Source organism: Lacerta agilis, chromosome 4, assembly GCF_009819535.1.
Source record: "Lacerta agilis isolate rLacAgi1 chromosome 4, rLacAgi1.pri, whole genome shotgun sequence".
Lineage (NCBI taxonomy): Eukaryota > Metazoa > Chordata > Lepidosauria > Squamata > Lacertidae > Lacerta > Lacerta agilis.
Window position 1 is genome coordinate 89291586 of NC_046315.1, and position 18974 is coordinate 89310559.

At 42.6% G+C, this 18974-nt stretch overlaps 1 protein-coding gene across 2 annotated transcripts in view; it reads left to right on the plus strand.

The window, feature by feature from the left end:
• Positions 1–16765, plus strand: part of GPC6 (glypican 6) — a 740852-nt gene extending 724087 nt beyond the window's left edge. For both annotated transcript variants that reach the window (XM_033147878.1, XM_033147879.1), the window contains 3 exons: positions 9576–9712; positions 14216–14391; positions 15335–16765. In XM_033147878.1, coding sequence (XP_033003769.1) covers positions 9576–9712; positions 14216–14391; positions 15335–15540 — 519 coding nt within the window. In that variant the 3' untranslated portion in view covers positions 15541–16765. The remainder of the gene's footprint in view (positions 1–9575; positions 9713–14215; positions 14392–15334) is intronic.
• The last annotated feature ends 2209 nt before the right edge of the window (positions 16766–18974 follow it).

Below are 18974 nucleotides of genomic sequence, written 5' to 3' on the forward strand. Positions count from 1 at the left end.
AGGGCAGGATTCTCTGAGAAAAGTTTGGTCCTAATGCCTCATGGCTCAAGAACCGCCAGTGCAAACCTTCAAGGCTTCTTTGTGTGTATTTAAATCCTTCCTGCCTTTAGGAAAGAGAGATTAAAAGCTGTGGAGTAAAATAGTGTAAACTGGCACTGGAGTATATTTCTAAGGAGAAATGTGACCAAAGTTGTTGGCGTTGCTGCTTATTCCTTGCCTTCTCCTTCACCAGAAGGTCCCAGGGTAGGCTACCAACAAAGTAAAATTGCACTTTTAAAAATCAGTTAAAGCAACTAACAATCACAAGAATAGGGTATCAGGATAAAGAGGTGTGTCTTCAGCATAGGCTGAAAAGTGTTTCAACTATTTTATTTTATTTTATTATTATTTTATTGTGTTTCTATTCCACTTAATATATTAAAAATATCTCTAAGCAGTACACTAAAAACGGAAGCAACAACAGACAACTTAGACAAAGTATTGCAAAAAGTGCAGTTACATATAGAAATGTTACATTAATACAGGCAGAGGGCCTTCTCGGTAGTGGTGCCCGCCCTGTGGAATGCCCTCCCATCAGATATCAAGGAAATAAACAACTATCTGACTTTTAGAAGACATCTGAAGGCAGCCCTGTTTAGGGAAGTTTTTAATGTTTTATTGTGTTTTTAGTATTCTGTTGGGAGCCGCCCAGAGTGGCCTGGGAAACCCAGCCAGATGGGCAGAGTATAAATAAGTTGTTGTTGTTGTTGTTGTTGTTGTTGTTGTTGTTGTTGTTGTTGTTGTAAGTTACTAATATATAAATCAATATCAAATCAGTTTCCTTCTGAAACACCCTACCTCTCAGCCTCTGGGTTCTCACACAGGGTCTGACAATGCGGAAAATAACACAATTATTTACATGTTGAACTCAGTTCTGGCAAGTTCCAGCTGGGGGGGGGGAAGCCCTGACTACTATTATTTTAATTTTTAAGTAGAAAAAAACTGAAGTTCAGCTACCAAAAGGTTCTCTAGCTGTTTCTTTAAATATAAGAAACCAGCCCCTGGTCTTTATCTTGTTTGCTGCATCAAGCCAACGTTTTGGTGAGATTGCCCAACTGGAATTTACTACATTCATATAGTGCAGCCCTATGGAGATCTACTCAGAATTAAGCCCAACTGAGTTCAATGGGACTTACTCCCAGGTCAGCTTCAAGTCCTCTGAAAAATCCTCCTGAAAAAAAATTATTTCACTACCAACAGCTGGTGGAACCAGCCTGTTGCTTTAAGCTCTATAGCTCAAATTTGCGCACACGGAGAACTCTATCCCATCATTAAATGTTCCCTAGGTTAAGCATGGAAACTTTGGGGTCAGTGTTGCACTATGTAAAATGGGGTGTGGGGGGGAGGAAAGAAAAAGAATGAGTGATCACAGAAGATAACGAGAATGAAGGCTGAAGACAAGCGGACCTTTTCACACAGGATGTCTGCCCTGAAAATAAACACCTAGGCATCTGTCTACTAAGGGAATATCGCCGCATCCTGTGTTTACTTAGGGCTTTTCCAGATGTTGTGTGTTTGCCCCTGGGAATGTGCCGCTGTGACTGAGTCAGCCAGGAAATGCTCGTGTCGTAGAATGGTTGTGCACTGGCACTCAAACTGCTGCTTCCAGTTTCTGCGAAAGAGTAACTGTGTCTGTTTGTGGCCCTTGCTGTGGGAAAGGGGGTAGTTTGAGTGGTGTGATGGGAACCTCTTCGTTGGTGTTCATGTTGCTCAGTGCCTGCCCACACCGTTTTCAGAGTCCACTGGTGATATGAATTTCCCTCTCTCTTTCCCCTTCTTATTTCCAGAGGCTGCGTGCTATTGCTCTCCAGTGTTCAAACATGAAATACTTCTTTTAAGTCACTTTCCCTTCCTATCTAGCATATCCTTCTGCAGCAAGGCCATCCCTGCCATTTTCTTTTATTTGGTGATTGTAACTTCAATAGGAAAAAAACATCTCACCCCTTATAACCCTGCATTTTGCAGGAAAGAGCCTCCTGTGGAATAGGGCCTTTGGGGTGGCAGCTCCTAGCTTTTACAATTCCCTCCTTTTACACATCAGAAAGGCACCTTCTCAAAAGCCTTTTTGGCACCAGTTGAAGGCCTTCCTTTTCCAGAAAGCCTTTTGTTGAGATTTTCTTATCAAAGTCTGTATCTGTATTGGACTTGAAATGGTTTGGAAATGTGTTTTATTGTTGATTTCTTTTTTACATTTATTTGTTGTTGTTGTTTAGTCATTTAGTCGTGTCCGACTCTTCGTGACCCCATGGACCAGAGCACGCCAGGCACTCGTTTTCTACTGCCTCCCACAGTTTGGTCAGACTCATGTTGGTAGCTTTGAGACCACTGTCCAACCATCCTGTCCTCTGTTGTCCCCTTCTCCTTGTGCCCTCCATCTTTCCCAACATCAGGGTCTTTTCCAGGGAGTCTTCTCTTCTCATGAGGTGGCCATAGTATTGGAGTCTCAGCTTCAGGATCTGTCCTTCCAGTGAGCACTCAGGCCTGATTTCCATCAGAATGGATAGGTTTGATCTTCTTGCAGTCCATGGGACTCTCAAGAGTCTCCTCCAGCACCATAATTCAAAAGCATCAATTCTTTGCCGATCAGTCTTCTTTATGGTCCAGCTCTCACTTCCATACATTACTACTGGGGAAACCATAGCTTTAACCATACGGACCTTTGTCGGCAAGGCGATGTCTCTGTTTTTTTAAGATGTTGTCTAGGTTTGTCATTGCTTTTCACTCAAGAAGCAGGCGTATTCTAATTTCGTGACTGCTGTCACCATCTGCAGTGATCATGGAACCCAAGAAAGTAAAATCTCTCACTGCCTCCATTTCTTCCCCTTCTATTTGCCTGGAGGTGATGGGTCCAGTGGCTATGATCTCAGTTTTTTTTTTTATGTTGAGCTTCAGACCATATTTTGTGCTCTCCTCTTTCACTCTCATTCAAAGGTTCTTTAATTCCTCCTCACTTTCTGCCATCAAGGTTGTGTCATCAGCATATCTGAGGTTGTTGATATTTCTTCCAGCAATCTTAATTACGGCTTGGGATTCATCCAGTCCAGCCTTACATTTATTACTACATCATATTACTACTTCCACTGAACTCTGCGTACCAACCTAGATTCACAGGTAGCTAAAGCTTTGGGGGCAGAGGCCAGATGGTGACCACAGCTGCTTGGCCTGGAGCTTCTCCTTTATTTCCCGGCTCTTTAAAAAAAGAAAAGTGTTGTTCAGAAAGGGAGGTGCCATCACCAACCATAGTGGGACTTCCTTTTTTAATAATATTTATTTTTCATTTTGTAAGATTAAAGAATATAACATAATAAAACATGAAAAATACAGAAATTTAAAAAGGGGGGGAGAGAAAAAAGAGAAAAGAAAAAGAAAGAGACAATATGTAATTCTTACAATCACATAACTTCCTCTTAACATCAATAGAAGACTTCTCCCAATCCCCCCATCTGAATTTCATTTCCTAATCTTCTTTGGCAGTTACTAAGGGCTAACATCTTATCCAATATTTTCTTCTTAAACATCTATGCTTAGCCTATTTCCTAAAATTATTGCGAAAAACCTATAACTACTTCCTTAGGCCATGCTAAATATTACAATACTTTTTGAAGTAAATTTTAAATTTCTTCCAATCTTCCTCCAACGACTCTTCTCCTTGGTCGCAGAGTCTCCCAGTCAGTTTGGCCAGTTCCATAAAGTCTATCATCTTCATTTGCCATTTGTCTATAGTTGGTAGATCTCAACTCTTCCAGTTTTTTGCAAGTAGTAGCCTCGCAGCAGTTGTGGCATACCGAAAGAATGTTAAATCTTTTTTAGGGATTTCCTCTCCTACAATTCCCAGTAAAAAGGCTTCTGGTTTCTTAATAAAAGTGTCTTTCAACACTTTTTTCATTTCATTATAAATCTTTTCCCAGAAGTCTTTTTCCATAGTGGGACTTCCTGGTCTCCCTTCGTTTTGTCCCAACTTGCCCTGTGCTGATACCGAGCCTGTCTAAAATGGTCAGAAATGGTACTGTGGGTTTGTGCCCACATCAGCCTCTGGTCCATTGGAGTCATCTGTGTCTCCTCCAGACCTTGACCAGCAGCCTGACTGGAAAACCATTCAGGTTGACCCCTGACCCCGCTGGGGCATGAGAGCACAGCATTGAAAGAAAGTGGTATTCCATTGTAAGTCTCAAGAGTTTGGATATGCACAAAAATTGCCTTGGCTTCGTCACCATTCAAATGTGAACATCCACATCAATCAAATTCCATTCTCCTCCAGTTTACTGATTTACCGATGCATGATTCACCATTTAAGTAACCACTCTCACAACCTTCAAAAATGCCAAAAGGCTGGGCCATTTCTTTTCTGCAAGCAAATGAGTTTTCTTAAACAGTGGGGAAGATGTAGGGACCCGACATTCTGTCACTATTATCTGCTTGCCTGAGATCCTGTTTTGCTTGTACTTTCTCAGAGAGATGAAAGTTTCTTCCTGAAATTTCAGCACTTAGCTATGGATGTTTCACAGAAACACACACACACACACACACACACACACACCACACACACCCCTCCCAGCACTTTCAGATACTAGTGTGCTTGCAACGCTGTTGCTACACTCATCTGCAATAAAACGAATCTCCGTCAGCACACTTTGGATTTTCTTGACTCAGATTTATGACTTAGCTTTTTAACACTGTTCCCAAATTATCTAGGAAAAATGAAATCTTTAACAGACTTCTTCAGATTTCCACTTCAGGGAGTTAACTCCCCACCACTTTGAGTTACTTCTGAAGCCTACATTGTACAGTAGGGTGTGATGGAGTTATTAGAGTGGGTGCAGTTCTGCTGTGACATATAAAACCTCTTCGTGTGTTGTTGCTTTTAAATCATTTTGAATGCTAAATTATGCTTCCATACTTTCAGCAGCCTCGGTTGTCTTTCTCCATTTTTAGGAGTCTTATTTCACAGTCATCTGGGGAAGGTGACTAAACAGGGAGTGAGAGATGATGCAAATATGATGACATTTGAAAGTGTATAAACAAACCTGCTTTAACAAGAGCTCGTCTTAACATGAGACCGACTGTTAGAAATTGCAACGAACCAAAGATCCAATTGTAGTTTAGTGCTTCCAGTGTTGGACTAGGACCTGGGAGAGCAGAGTTCAAATCCCTGCCTAGCCATGAAACTCACTGGGTGACCTTGGACCAGTCACATTCTCACTGCCTAATCTACCTCAAGGGCTTGTTGTGAGGATAAAATGGGGAAGAAGAGAAACATGTATGCTGCCATGAGTGCTTCGGTGGGATATAAATGTGGCAGACAAGCTAATAAAACAATATTGGTGTTTGCCTGGCCATGGAGGGGCATATCCAAGAACGCAGCGATTTTGTAGCTCATATGGCTCTTAGTTGAATATTTAAAGCCATCAGTTCTAAGTTCCACCTCCTAAAGGCGAGACGATGCAAGAGCAAGCACACATTTCTCAATCAATCAATAAAGTTTATTCGACCGTCAGTCAGAAAACAAATATTATCCACACAAAAATTTAAACATCTAAATGTCTAGAGAAGTGTGACACTTAGACCTACAAGGAAAAGTAGTTTATACATTTAGACCCGTATCAATCAATCAATCAATTTATTTATTGCATTAGCCCTATGGCCATAGCACATAGTAAAAGACCAGGCAGTAGACTGACACGATTATGCAGAGAATACAACAGATACAGTTAAAACAATTGGCAGTAAAATCGTACAGGTTAAAACAAATAAAATAAAAAGCACTTGCGGGCGTGACAACAGTGTCCATGTCTTCTCTTCTCATGAGGTGGCCCCATGGACCCATATCAATACAGTCAATTTTAGCCTTACAACGCTTAAAGGCCAGAAAAATAAATTTGGCCACCAAGAGGGTTGTTGTTCCAGTAAACTTGTTCAGCAAAAACAAAACCTGTCTTTCTCTGGCAAGCACACATTTAAAGTCCCATATGAGCAAAAGTAGCAAGGGTGGTGATGGAATCAGGAAATGCCTAAGGGATCCCTGTGGCTTCTCTCCTCCCCAACTGCCCCACCTGAAAGGTGTTGTTGTTTTTCCTAAAACAAATATGGTATGAGGACGCAGTAGCGGTATTTGTGTTGAACATGAAGCAAGATAATTTCAGAAGAGACACATGATCCCTCACGATAGGTGTTTTGCAGTGCCCCTGTTTTCCAGGGACGTTTCTGATTTGGAGAAGGCGTCCCAGTTCCTGATGTGATCCCGGAATGTCCCACTTTCCCTTGTTGTTGTTTAGTCATTTAGTCATGTCCGACTCTTCGTGACCCCATGGACCAGAGCACACCAGGCACTCCTGTCCTCCACTGCCTCCCACAGTTTGGTCAGACTCATGTTGGTAGCTTCAAGAACACTGTCCAACCAACCATCTCGCCCTCTGTCGTCCCCTTCTCCTTGTGCCCTCCATCTTTCCCAACATCACGGTCTTTTCCAGGGAGTCTTCTCTTCTCATGAGGTAGCCAAAGTATTAGAGCCTCAGCTTCAGGATCTGTCCTTCCAGTGAGCACTCAGGTCTGATTTCTATAAGAATGGATAGGTTTGATCTTCTTGCAGTCCATGGGACTCTCAAGAGTCTCCTCCACTTTTCCTTAGGATGCCCCTATTTTCATTAGAGAAATGTTGGAAGGTATTATCCAACCCCCATGCCGTCTGAAGGCAATCCTGTACAGGGAAGTTTTTTTAATGTTTAATGTTTTATCATGTTTTTATATATGTTGGAAGTTGCTCAGGGTGCATGGGGAAACCCAGTAAGATGTGTGGGGTGTAAATAGTAAATTTATCGTTATGGAATGGGACGTCCCTATTTTCATCGGAGAAATGTTGGAGGGTGTGCAAGACCACAAGATTTACCTTGCTCTTGTTGTTTTTTGTTGGAAAAGCGGAATACAAATATTAAATCGAATCAATTTGGAGAGGCTTGTTCATTCAGCCAGTACCTTACATGTTATCCTGGCCAGGTTACAAGCACTCTTGTGGCACCACAAACTCCCTCAGCTCAAGGTCCAGGGATGTGAGGGAGAGAGTGTCTGAAGCAAACTTTTAATTTGTCTTTAGAGACCACTGTCACGTGTGAAGCTGGAAAATCATTTTTGAGTTTGATGCATGCTATTTATGCAAGTGGTGCTCACATAGGACACAATGCGGGAGAGAGATGAAATGTGCGTGGGCTGTCGGACCACCTCTGGCATTTATTTCCTTGTCTAAATTCATGAAGCCATTTGCAAATATCAAGCGCACATTTCCTCCTTTTAAATTTCCTTCTGTGTTTCTGAAACATCAGAGAGGAAGGAGATACCTCTTTACAAGAAAGGTCTCCAGCTTTATTTTCAAATTACAAAAGGGCCCGTTTGTCTCTATGCATTACACACACAAAAAATAAGGTAAGGCCATTTCTGTTTAAAGAAATAAAATTTGTCCAAAATTGCATTTTAAAAAAAAAATTAAAGGCCTTTGTTATACCAAACACACCCATGATGCAATTTTGAGAACTCTATAAAGATATCAATAGGCATCGTGTTGTGCAGCCTCCTGCTGAGAAGCAAGGCAGTAATGCTTTGTAAGGAACTAAGGCTTTGGTTAACCTTGGCTCTGGCAGACCTCATTAAAATAGCAGCCTGTCAGTTTCAAGTTTTAAAATATCAGGCCTGTCAGTTTTCTATTCGGTAGAACAATCTACAATTTTATTTGGGGTGTACTGTTTTGTGTGCAGCCAGGGAAACGCTTAATTCTGCAGAACATTGGCCAAGGCTGCCATCTAGAGTACTTTATGGTTCTGGGTCTATGAAGCAAGTTCATGAGCCGACTGTTCTTTAAGACAGCAGCAAAGACAACTCCTCAAACTCAGCACAACGAAATGGGAGACTGGCAGGTTTGCTTACGCATTATAAAAAAAAATCAATTAAGTCGCCTAGGTCTTCTTACTGAAGCTCAAATGCTGTTTTTTCTGACATGTGGCAAGTCATCTCTTCCGTCCCGGTTGCCTGGCTTTCTACCAGAAAGGTGTGCTTTCTGCATGAAATACTGAGCAGGAATTCCTAGGATTCTGGAACGTATTCTAATCAGTGGGCCTCACCATTGCTCCATTATGTGATGGATTGGCCCTAAGATGGAGGAGGTATGACAGCCCAGCGCCGAAAGAGTTAAGCCACCTTCGTTTGTGACGGACAGTTCATCCTTTGGGGACGGGGCGATCCCCGGTTTAAAAGGAGGGAGCGGCCGTTTTGGCAGTTGGAGAAGAGGGAGGGAGTGAGTGGTGACTGGAAGAAGAGGGGTGTGGGGCCAGGAGAGTGGTGGTTAGGATAGGATAGGATGGAGATTAATCAGTTGTACTGAAAGAGTTGATATTTTTGATGTAACTAAGCTGATGAAATATCAAAATACGTGAAGCACGATGTTCTGAAATAAATAAAGTCTTGTTTTTTCTGTTGAGCCAAGAGAAAAGAGGCATTTATTTGGGCCAGCGATATATGGATGCTCATGAGGAGGTGAACTCAGGGAAAAGGCAAAACTAACCAGCAGGATGATAGTTTGTATCTTGGAGTTTCCCTCAGGAGGGTCAAAAGGGCAGAAACCTCGGTAAGGCTACACAGTTACTAAAAGGGTTTAGATAACTGACGCAGTGGGGGAATCTAATGAGAGAGAGCCCCAGAACTGATAGAGCTGAGAGGTATTCTCAACCCAGGAGCCCAGAGCAATATATATACATATAAAACAGGCCATGACAGCTGGACAAGAGAACCCCGTTACCAAGTCATCCCTAGTTATAATAAAAGGGGGATTATCCTCACAGACGGACCTCAAGGATCGAGGTGGGGTGTATGGAAAAAAGTGACCCTGAACACCTCAGAAGTAATACACTTGGTAACAGAGGGGTAGTTGGCAGGGAGGTTCGTCGCACATGTGAACTGAGCAAGCCCTTGAAAACCACAACAAACTTGGCGGTGCACATTTCAGTAGCAGAGGGTAAGCCTCAAAGGAAATTGCCCGCTGTTGCTGATCATCTAACTGAGCTACTCCTGGTAAGCTTCTAGGTCTTCTTACTAGGTCTTCTTCTCACTTCAGTTTATTCTGCAAATATAAGCCTGCTTTGACAATTTGAATTTCTCCCACACTCTCTTCTGGATGAATAATTACAAACTCGCATGCACAGGGAAGGCACGAGGGCAATTTAAATGTTGTGTAGAAATGGCCTTAAGGTAAATTAAGAGCAGAATCCTTTACATGCCTGCTCAGAAATCAATCTTGTTGAGTTTAGTGAAGCCTACTCCCAGGTAAGTGGGCCTAGGATTGCAGTCCCATGTGGTTGGCAGCTTGTTTCAGTCTATATAGAAATTATCTTGTGTTCCTTAATAGTCTCCACTATCAAGAATGATATTTGCCATTTTGTAATTCTTGAAAAGAAAAAAAATATGCACATGTGCACAAACACGAACACACAATCTGAGTCTATTTATCTTTTCTTATCTCTTTTTAACCAAATGTCCTTCTTTTGTCTTTTGATCAGGTAATTGACATTAAAGAAAAACTGAAGCTTTCCAAAAAGTTCTGGTCAACATTACCATACAGTATCTGCAAAGAAGAAAGAGTGACAGCAGGCCTGTCCAATGAGGAGGACTGCTGGAATGGGCACACCAAAGCTAAGTAAGGGGGGGAGACCAAAAATATATATTAATATTTGCATCTGCAACTTCCATGGAACCATGCATAGTACACTTTGTGAAGCATTGTTTAGAAATACTGTGTTGAAGGTACACACATACCTTCCAACATTTCTCAAATGGAAATGAAGGTAAAGGGGCCTCTGACCATTAGGTCCAGTTGTGGCCAACTCTGGGGTTGTGGCGCTCATCTCACATTACTGGGTGAGGGAGCCGGCATACAGCTTCCAGGTCATGTGGCCAGCATGACAAAGCTACTTCTGGCTAATCAGAGCAGTGCACGGAAACGGCGTTTACCTTCCCGCTGGAGTGGTACCTATTTATCTACTTGCACTTTGACGTGCTTTCAAATTGCTAGGTGGGCAGGAGCTGGGACCGAGCAACGGGAGCGCACCCCGTTGTGGGGATTCAAACCGTCGACCTTCTGATCAGCAAGCCCTAGGCTCTGTGGTTTAACACACAGTGCCACCCGCGTCCCCTGACATCCTATTCCACCTCAGGGAGCTTCTCCTGTGTGTGATCTCCTGCACACATAGATGTCAAATATACATCTACACCTGTCATCTTCAGCCAATTACAACCTCTCAGCCGAACCTACCTCACAGGGTTGTAGTAAAGAAGAAATGTGTGAGGGAAGGGGTCTTGTACAATGCCTTCAACAGATAAATGGAATGAAATACAATTGTAGCTGTAAGCTGCCTTGAGTCCCTGTCAGGGGGAAAGGCAGGAAACAACAACAACAACAACAACAACAACAACAACAACAACAACAACAACAACAACAACAACAACAACAACAACAACTGCGAGAATTATCATACTCACATACCAGAGAGTAAATCCAATTGAACTCAGTGAAACTTAGTTCTGAGTAAAAATGATTAGGATTGCTGTGTGAGGCTGCACAGTTTTTACCCAGTTACCCAGGAGTAAGCTCCCTTGAATACAGTAAGCAGTACTTACGAGTAGACAATGTAAGGCTCAATTTGCAACGAAGGAATAAACAAGTTTTCAGAGCTATATCTGGAAACCAGAGGCTCAGTACGCTTACCAAGCTACAAATCCCAGGATTCATTCTTAAACAGGCATGACAAACTGACATCAAACTAATTTCCATTTATAGTAGACATGCCTTAAAATGGGCCTCTCATATCATTGAGTAGCCCTTTCCTAACTTCAGTTTTAAGCCAAAGGAAGCTATGTGGCTGTGAAGAAGTCATCATGTCAAGATTACTTGTGATTATTAAAATCACTCCTTTCTCTACAACTGCCACTATTAATTAAGAAGAGGCCAGGCTGAGTTAATTCTAGGCCATCAATTAGCAAATAACACAGAGGAGGATTGATCTTTCTAGCCCTTTATTTGAAAAGCAGCCAGGAATGCCTCATTATCAGAGATGTAATTTTATCAGGCCATATACGACCAGGGAGCTGGGAGTGTGAAACAGCTCTTATAATGTGAATGGAACCCTAATGAACAAGTGAAAGTGCAATCATAGCTTTTTCTGAGCTTTTTGGTCCTTTCGGAAATACACAGCAGGGTGGCCTCTGTCACTATCGGTAGTCAGAAAAATAAATGAGCAGAAACAACATTCCTCAAAATATATCTATGTAAAAAATAAAATAAAAGGGAGAGAGATGTTTCGAACACGACACGTTCTCACAGATTGATGCAACTTTACAAAACATGTTTCATCAAAATGAAATTATAAGTCTTTGAAATAAACAAAAAAGTAAGTCCCTATTTCTGTATAATTGGGTCAATTATGTGTTGATTTTGTGAAACCTATCCAATTAAAGAGAGAGCAGGAACATGTTAATTTATCATTCATAGCTATATCCCACACCTCTTTATACCATTCTTCCATTTTATATTCTGCTTGCCCCTTCCAATTCCTAGCTACGGTATCTTAATTTGTGCAGCTGTCAATAAATCTGTGAGCAAGTCCTTCATAGCCTGCGAACCTTCCACCCCATCGTAAATTGATAATAATGCTACCTCTGGACTTTCGGTCAGCTTTAAATTAACATGTGCCATTAAGGCAAGACGGGGAATATGCAGGAGAAATGATTTCGAGGAGATATGGAAGGTGTTTATAGAATTTCTACTGTTAAAAAAGAAAGGGGTCGAAACGTCGCAAGAGGTGTTGACATTTTGGGAGGTTGGATAGTTACAATGGAATGGTCTGGGTGGTGGGGTGCACATTTTTATTTTTCTTTATTTATGACTATTACTTTGTCAAAATAAAATGATAATAAAAGAAAACAAATACCAAAAAAACAAAAAGCAAAAATAAATAAAGAGATAGCCTTTTTATTATTATTTATGCATCTGAGATGGGGTTACTTCCTTGCTCCTCCAGCATCATGTGTTGAACATGCACATCTTCCTGGCCAAAGCCTAAGCATGTAAACTTCTATAAGAGCATGAGCTTGATCACTCAGGGCTCCAGCTCCCATAGAGGTCAACACACATAGGCTTGTGGGTGTTGAGGAGTGGAGCAAGAAACCCATCCAGCCTTGGAGGTAGGATGCAGACCTGTACCGCCTTTGACTTTAACATGATCAATACGTAGACAGAAGGTATCCAACCTACCCATCAGTTCAGTGGAGATGAGATTTAATGCAGATTTTCAGTATACAGGTCGCAATCCTATTTTCTTTCTTTGCCAATCACTTATAGCCGAGTTACAGGTAGGTAGCCGAGTAAGATTGTCTTCCATAAACATGGCCTTAGCATTGAGTCCGTAAGTGACTGCGGAGGCCAATTCTGGATCCACACATCCTTCCACAGTGGGGACATAGGTTTCCAGATGGGAGTTGATCACGGTGAGGGTTTGCCAAACATGCCTTCCTCTTAGCGCGTTTCTCCCTTTCATCCTGAATTTGAGCATCTCCGAAGTCCATGACACCTTTGGTAAAGGCTGTTCTCCAATTGGAGCACTCGCGGGCCAGTGTTTCGCATTTGTCGGTGTCTATACTACATTTTCTGCGATTTGCCTTGAGAGAGTCTTCAAACCTCTTTTGTTGACCAACAGCATCACGCTTTCCATTTTGATGTTTGGAATAGAGTAGTTGCTTTGGAAGACGATAATCAGGCATCCACACAACATGACCAGTCCAACATGACCAGTCGTTCACAATCCTATTTGCCTCCATTGGCAGTGAGGAGCCCCACAAGTGCATCATCCACCACTGTGCGAAGCCAACAGGCAGAAGCCTTTGAAACAGGGCAAACCCCACTTTGTATACGTGCCAACTCTATGGAGCTGGGGACAGCTCAGCCCCCACAAAGGGGACAGAGCTGAGCCCTCCCCAATCTTGAGGGATTGGGGCCCACCGAGCCTCCCCACAGTGGTGGAGTGCCCCGCCAGGCCTCCCTACAATGGTGGAGGGCCTCGCGGACTCCTCCCGGCACACGTGACCTCAGACATGTGTGTCGCATATGTGACATCACATACACACAACCCCCACCACCCCATGTTATGCAAAACTGGGTGCCTCTGCCAGTTTGGATTTCTCTGCGCATTAGTTTCATTTAATTCCCATTGAAATCATCAAGAGTTGAGCCATGGCTAACCGATTTTAAGTCCCGCTGTGTCCAGTGGAGCTTACTTCCTAGTCTGTGGCTGTGTGCGTTTAGAGCACATTCCCTGCTCAAAGAATACTAGGAACTGTAGTTTGTTCAGGGTGTTCAGGGAATGGTAGTTCTGTGGGGGGGGGAGTAGGCTACAATTCTCAGGATTCTTTTGGTGAGGTGCTTTAAAAGTATAATGCGTGCGATATTTAGGATTGTAGCCTTAGTTTAAATCCAGTCCATAGCTTTTAGTTCAAAATATTGACAGTGAAGGGGAAGGGAATGAGATTATTCTTTATATGAAAGCACTTCCTCTGAGGCACAGATGCAGGTGGTTTGTGCCAGTTTCCCTGTGCTTCTCACATAACATTTTCTACACTTGCAGGCGTTCATTTCCATCATGCTAACAGAGTTTACATGAAACCCTGTCAAAATAATATATAGTTCCTTCTTTAATGGCAGATACATATTTTTTGAAAATCCTTTTCGTTCCTATCTCCCTACCTAAAAAAAAAAAATCCCTGCATTAACCTCAATACATTTCTTAATTGCTACTAAGCAAAGTGCTTTCCTAAATGTGTAAACCAGCACAGTATATCATCATCATCATCATCATCTACGTAAAGCCCATCTGACGGGGACTCGCTGCTTATTCAGTTTCAAACGGCGGGTTTACTGGCGAGCTAAAGTGACCATTCTGAAAAACAGGTTGCCAGTTCCTTCATTCTTTAAAAAATAAAAAACTTTTAAAAGACCTACTGGATCGAGTGAGTGGTCCTGGAGGCATGTTTGCAGCTGCATGTCCATTGGGTTGACAAATTGAACTTTCTGGCTTTTTGTGTCAGGGACTAGTGAAATTTCTTGGTCGTGGCATATCATTTTGATGCAGTTCTTCATTCTGATGCACAGATACCTCCCAGAGATCATGAATGATGGGCTCACCAACCAGATCAACAATCCTGAGGTTGACGTCGACATCACCAGGCCCGACACCTACATAAGGCAGCAGATCATGGCCCTGAGAGTCATGACGAACAAACTCAAGAACGCATACAATGGAAACGATGTGAATTTTCAGGATACAAGTAAGATCCCGCGTCATTCGGCTTCTCTTAATCGGGTCCCTTACAACAGCAGTGCTTAATGGGATAGAAAAATATTCTTCAAATATGTTCTTAGTTGAAACCACTGGCTGAGATGCTGAAATTTCCATTGTGATCCATTTATTCATTATTTTTGGATGAAAACCTCCGTGGGACCAGGAAACTGCCTTGACCCATCTCAGTGCTGTTTACACACTAGCTATCTGAGCTCTCATGGGGAGGTGTGTCCATCCTGGCAGCCAGAGATCCACCTGTGGCCTTCCAAGATATTGTTGGCCCATAACTTCCATCATCCCTGACAGTTGGCCATAATAATAATAATAATAATAATAATAATAATAATAATTTTATTTTTGCCCCTATTTGAACCCATAAACCAAATTCTGCTTGTTTGTGTGTTTTATTTATCCCTTAGGGGGCCTTTGTCATGGGGCCTTGGCACGCAATTATTTATCTCCTTGACATCTGATGGGAGGGCGTTCAACAGGGCGGGCGCCACTACCAAAAAGGCCCTCTGCCTGGTTCTTGTAACGTCACTTCTCACAGTGAGGGAACCACCAGAAGGTCTTCGGAGCTGAACCTCAGTGTCTGGGCTGAACAATGGGGGTGGAGACATTACTTCAGGTGTACAGGGCTGAGGCCATTTGGGGCTTTAAAGGTCAACACCAACAGTTTGAATTGTGCTTGGAAGGATGTCAAAGATGTTAAATAGATAAACAATGATATGACTTTTCGTTGACATCTGAAGGCAGCCCTGTTTCAGGAAGCTTTTAATGTTTGATGTTTTGGTGTATTCCTTTTTATTTTGTTGGGAGCTGCCCAGAGTGGCTGGGATACCCTAGTCAGATGCACGGGGTATAAGAAATAGATGGTGGTGATGAGGATGATGAGGATGACATTCTCCCTCTTCCCTTCCCTCCCGCAGGCGAAGAGACCAGTGGCTCGGGAAGCGGAAGCGGTTGCACGGATGACATTTGTCCCACAGAGTTTGAATTCATCACCACGGACGCACCCCTCGTTGATTCAGACAGAAGGGAAGTGGACTCTTCTTCAGCCAGTCAGCCCAGTTGGTCAGCACTCACGTGGTTTGTCATCTGCCTGGTTCTCCTACTGCAAAAACAATGCAGATAATCCTAGCTCTGGTCAGCAATGACTGCCTTTTAGCTTTCGGAAAATGAAAACAAAAACAGCCAACTTTCTCTTTTTCTTATGCTCTTGGGCAACGGACCATGCCACAAATACTTACAGTTTTCTACTAGAAGAGAGCGGTGCTGCAACCTGCTCCCCTTTGTGCATTTCCAAAGAGCACCGGGTGCCAGAGTGGACCTTTCCCTGTTTCCTTCAGATAGCTGTGATGAAGACGCTGTCCGCTCCTCGGCGAGATCTCTTTTTCTCACGTTTTTATTACAGGAGACTTTTCAGAGCTTCATTTGCTTTTATGCTGCAGGAAGAAAAAAGGGGAGGGGAGGCGGGAAAGGGTTAAGGGTACAAAGTGTGGGTTTTCCATTACAGAGAAAAAAGAGAAGAGAAACAAAATAAAGAATATCCCCGCCCCACCACCAAAAAATCAATCAATCAATCAAGCTAAGTCCAAGGCCCAACAAAATAGCGAAATGTGACTTCAAACATATACATAAAAAACAAGGAGTGCTTTTGTATCGCGCTTCAGATCACCGAAATGATCTTTACTATTGAGGGAGTATCTTTTGAATCCTGTATTATTTGCACTCCATTGGCCATAAATAGAAGACTTGCCAAGAGGTCCAAAACAAAAGCAGAAATAAGTCTACTAATCAAGGAACATCATTCGTCTCAGAATATTCACGTTGTTTAGCACACTTCTTGTTTGAATTCTAACACTCTTTGTCCTGGTTGGTTTTACCCTTTAGCCATGGTATGTAATTGACAAAGGCGTCCACTAAGTTGCCCATCACCACCTGGTTTGTAGCAAAGTCTTAACAATGCTTGAAAAGTTTTAACTCGAGGGTTTTGACATAAAAACTAATCTCTTGCGATAGAATCTCTCCTTTTTCTTTAGCTGCAGGTTTGGCATCAAGTAGAAATTCCTGCGACTGTGTTCATTTACCTTAACCAAATGGCAGTTTTCAAAGGAACTGATAACAGTAATTGGATCAATATGTTAGTTTTGCATAGAAACGGCATCCTTCGTATCTATTAGTTTCTGTATCAGAAGGGAACTCTGTTGCTAAAACGTCGACACAAGTATATATATATATATATATATAGTACTGACATGGAAAATTTCTTTCACTTTTTTAGTCTTAGTATGATCATCTATTTTTATATATATGAATATTATATATATATATATAAATCACAGATTTTAACTTCTTAATTACAAGCTCAGGGTTGACACATCTTTGTATGGGGGGGAGGGAATGTTTTGTCAACCGGCTTTTATTTTTGTTGTTCTGCTTAGGAAGAGTCGCCTTTTCATAACTGGCAAGTGCAAGTATCAGAAAGGGAACTTTTCTGCATTTTCATTGGTCCATTTCTTTACGGAGTTGCAAAGGGGTGTCTCTCTCCCTTTTCTGTGTCTGTGCATTTGCGCGAGCACGTGCAACGGGGACATGGAAATGCAGTGTGACTTTGTGACGGCAATTTGTACTCTTGCGTGCTTCCTTCAAAAGCCAGTTTGACTGCCTACATGGTGATAGCAACCCCGGGATGTGTCTGGGTAGCAGGATCTGATGTAAAAGAAAGTGTTCGAGCCCCGGGGCTGTGATCCTGCTCCCATACGCATAAATATTATGCTCCTTTGCTACACTGCTGTTGGCGATCCTGTTGATAATGTCTGAAAAGCTTCTGTGTGTCGTATCACACCTGTGTACCAGGAATGGCAAGGCGGTGATGGAGCTTTAGCATGTTGCGGGGTAAGATGTCAGAGGCTCTGGGTGCAAATGGAAGCAGCAGGGGCTAGGATATCAGCATAAATTATCCACTCCCCCTTGCCATGCTAGGCATAGTGTAAAGGTAGCATGACAAGGGAGCGGGGAGATTTATGCAGATGTCCTGGCCCTGCCCCGTGCTCCATGTTCAGAGGGGCCTGGATCACAACCTAATGAGAAACATGAGTGAGCAGGCCCAAACCGGATCCTTGCCACCTTACATGTCTATACAGAAATCCAAGTGAGTTCAAAAGGGCTTACTCCCGTGTAAATAGCTATAGGATTACAGCCTCATTGAAAAGGGAGTCGTTACAAATAGATGGCCCTGTTTTTATTGCTCTTTTAGCGTTGAGAGAGGGGGAAGTTGGTGGAACACATTCAAGGAAACCTGCTCGCGTTGCTTTTAAGGCTTTGACCGTATGAATTGTACATGTTTCAAAATAATCGTTTCCTCATCTCGTTATAATTAGCTATCGATTTAGTAATGAAAGTAGTAGGCGCACAGCACAAATGTATAAAGTATACTTAAGCACTTTTACACTTCCCTTTCCCCCTAAAATGAGCATATATGCAGCTAATGATTAAATGCTACGTCCCGTAGGTAAACAAAAGGCAGAGGTTTTGATTCTCAAAAACAGGTTTATTCTGGGTTTTTTATTATTATTTAAATTTTTATACCCCCCAACCTTGTCACCCCTATTGGCAGTTACATGGTAGTAGTGGTGGTTACTTAAGTAAAGGCACCTTTTGACTGTACATCAGCCGTTGAATCTTTCTTGGATTGAACATTTTTACAGGTTACACACAAATTCAGACTCTCCAGTTGAGAATATGGATATAATGTACTGCCTCATATGCGATTAGGCCAATGACCCATTTACTATCTGCTCTGGTTCCCTGGCTGTAGCTCTGTCTCAGGTAGAGACTACTTGCAGACCGTTTCTTAAGGGATTTTTAACTGAGCATGTGTGTGGTTGAACTAGGGCCTTATATGCACCTATCCTGTCCCACTGAGGAATGGCCCTTCCCTTCACCTGCCTAAGGTGTTAAGAAAAAGGATGCAGTGAACACCATAAGCTGATTCGCCACAAGTAACTTCATCTACCTGTTAATGCTAAACCATCTTCCTTGTCACAAAGAGAGCCAGCAGTTAATCACCCTACAACTAATTGCATCCCATTTATTTTTAAGTTTCTTGATTTATGTTTACCATCTTGATTTATGTTTACCATCTTATCTGGTAGCTCACCCTAATTATCCTTGGGTCACTGGTGGCACTGTGGTCTAAACCACTGAGCCTCTTGGGCTTGCCAATCGGAAGGTCGGCGGTTCAAATCCCTACGACCAAGTCAGCTCCCGGTGCTCTGTCCCAGCTCCTGCCAACCTTGCAGTTCAAAAGCACACCAGTGCACATAGATAAATAGGTACCGCTGCGGCGGGAAGGCAAATGGCGTTTCTGTGCGCTCTGGGTTCCATTGTGCCAGAATTGGTTTAGTCACGCTGGCCACATTACCCGGAAAGCTGTCTGTGGACAAACACCAGGTCCCTTGGCCTGAAAGTGAGATGAGCGCTGTAATCCCATAGTTGCCTTTGACTGGACTTAACCATCCAAGGGTCCTTTACCCTTTACCTTTTTTATTATCCTTGGGCACTTCA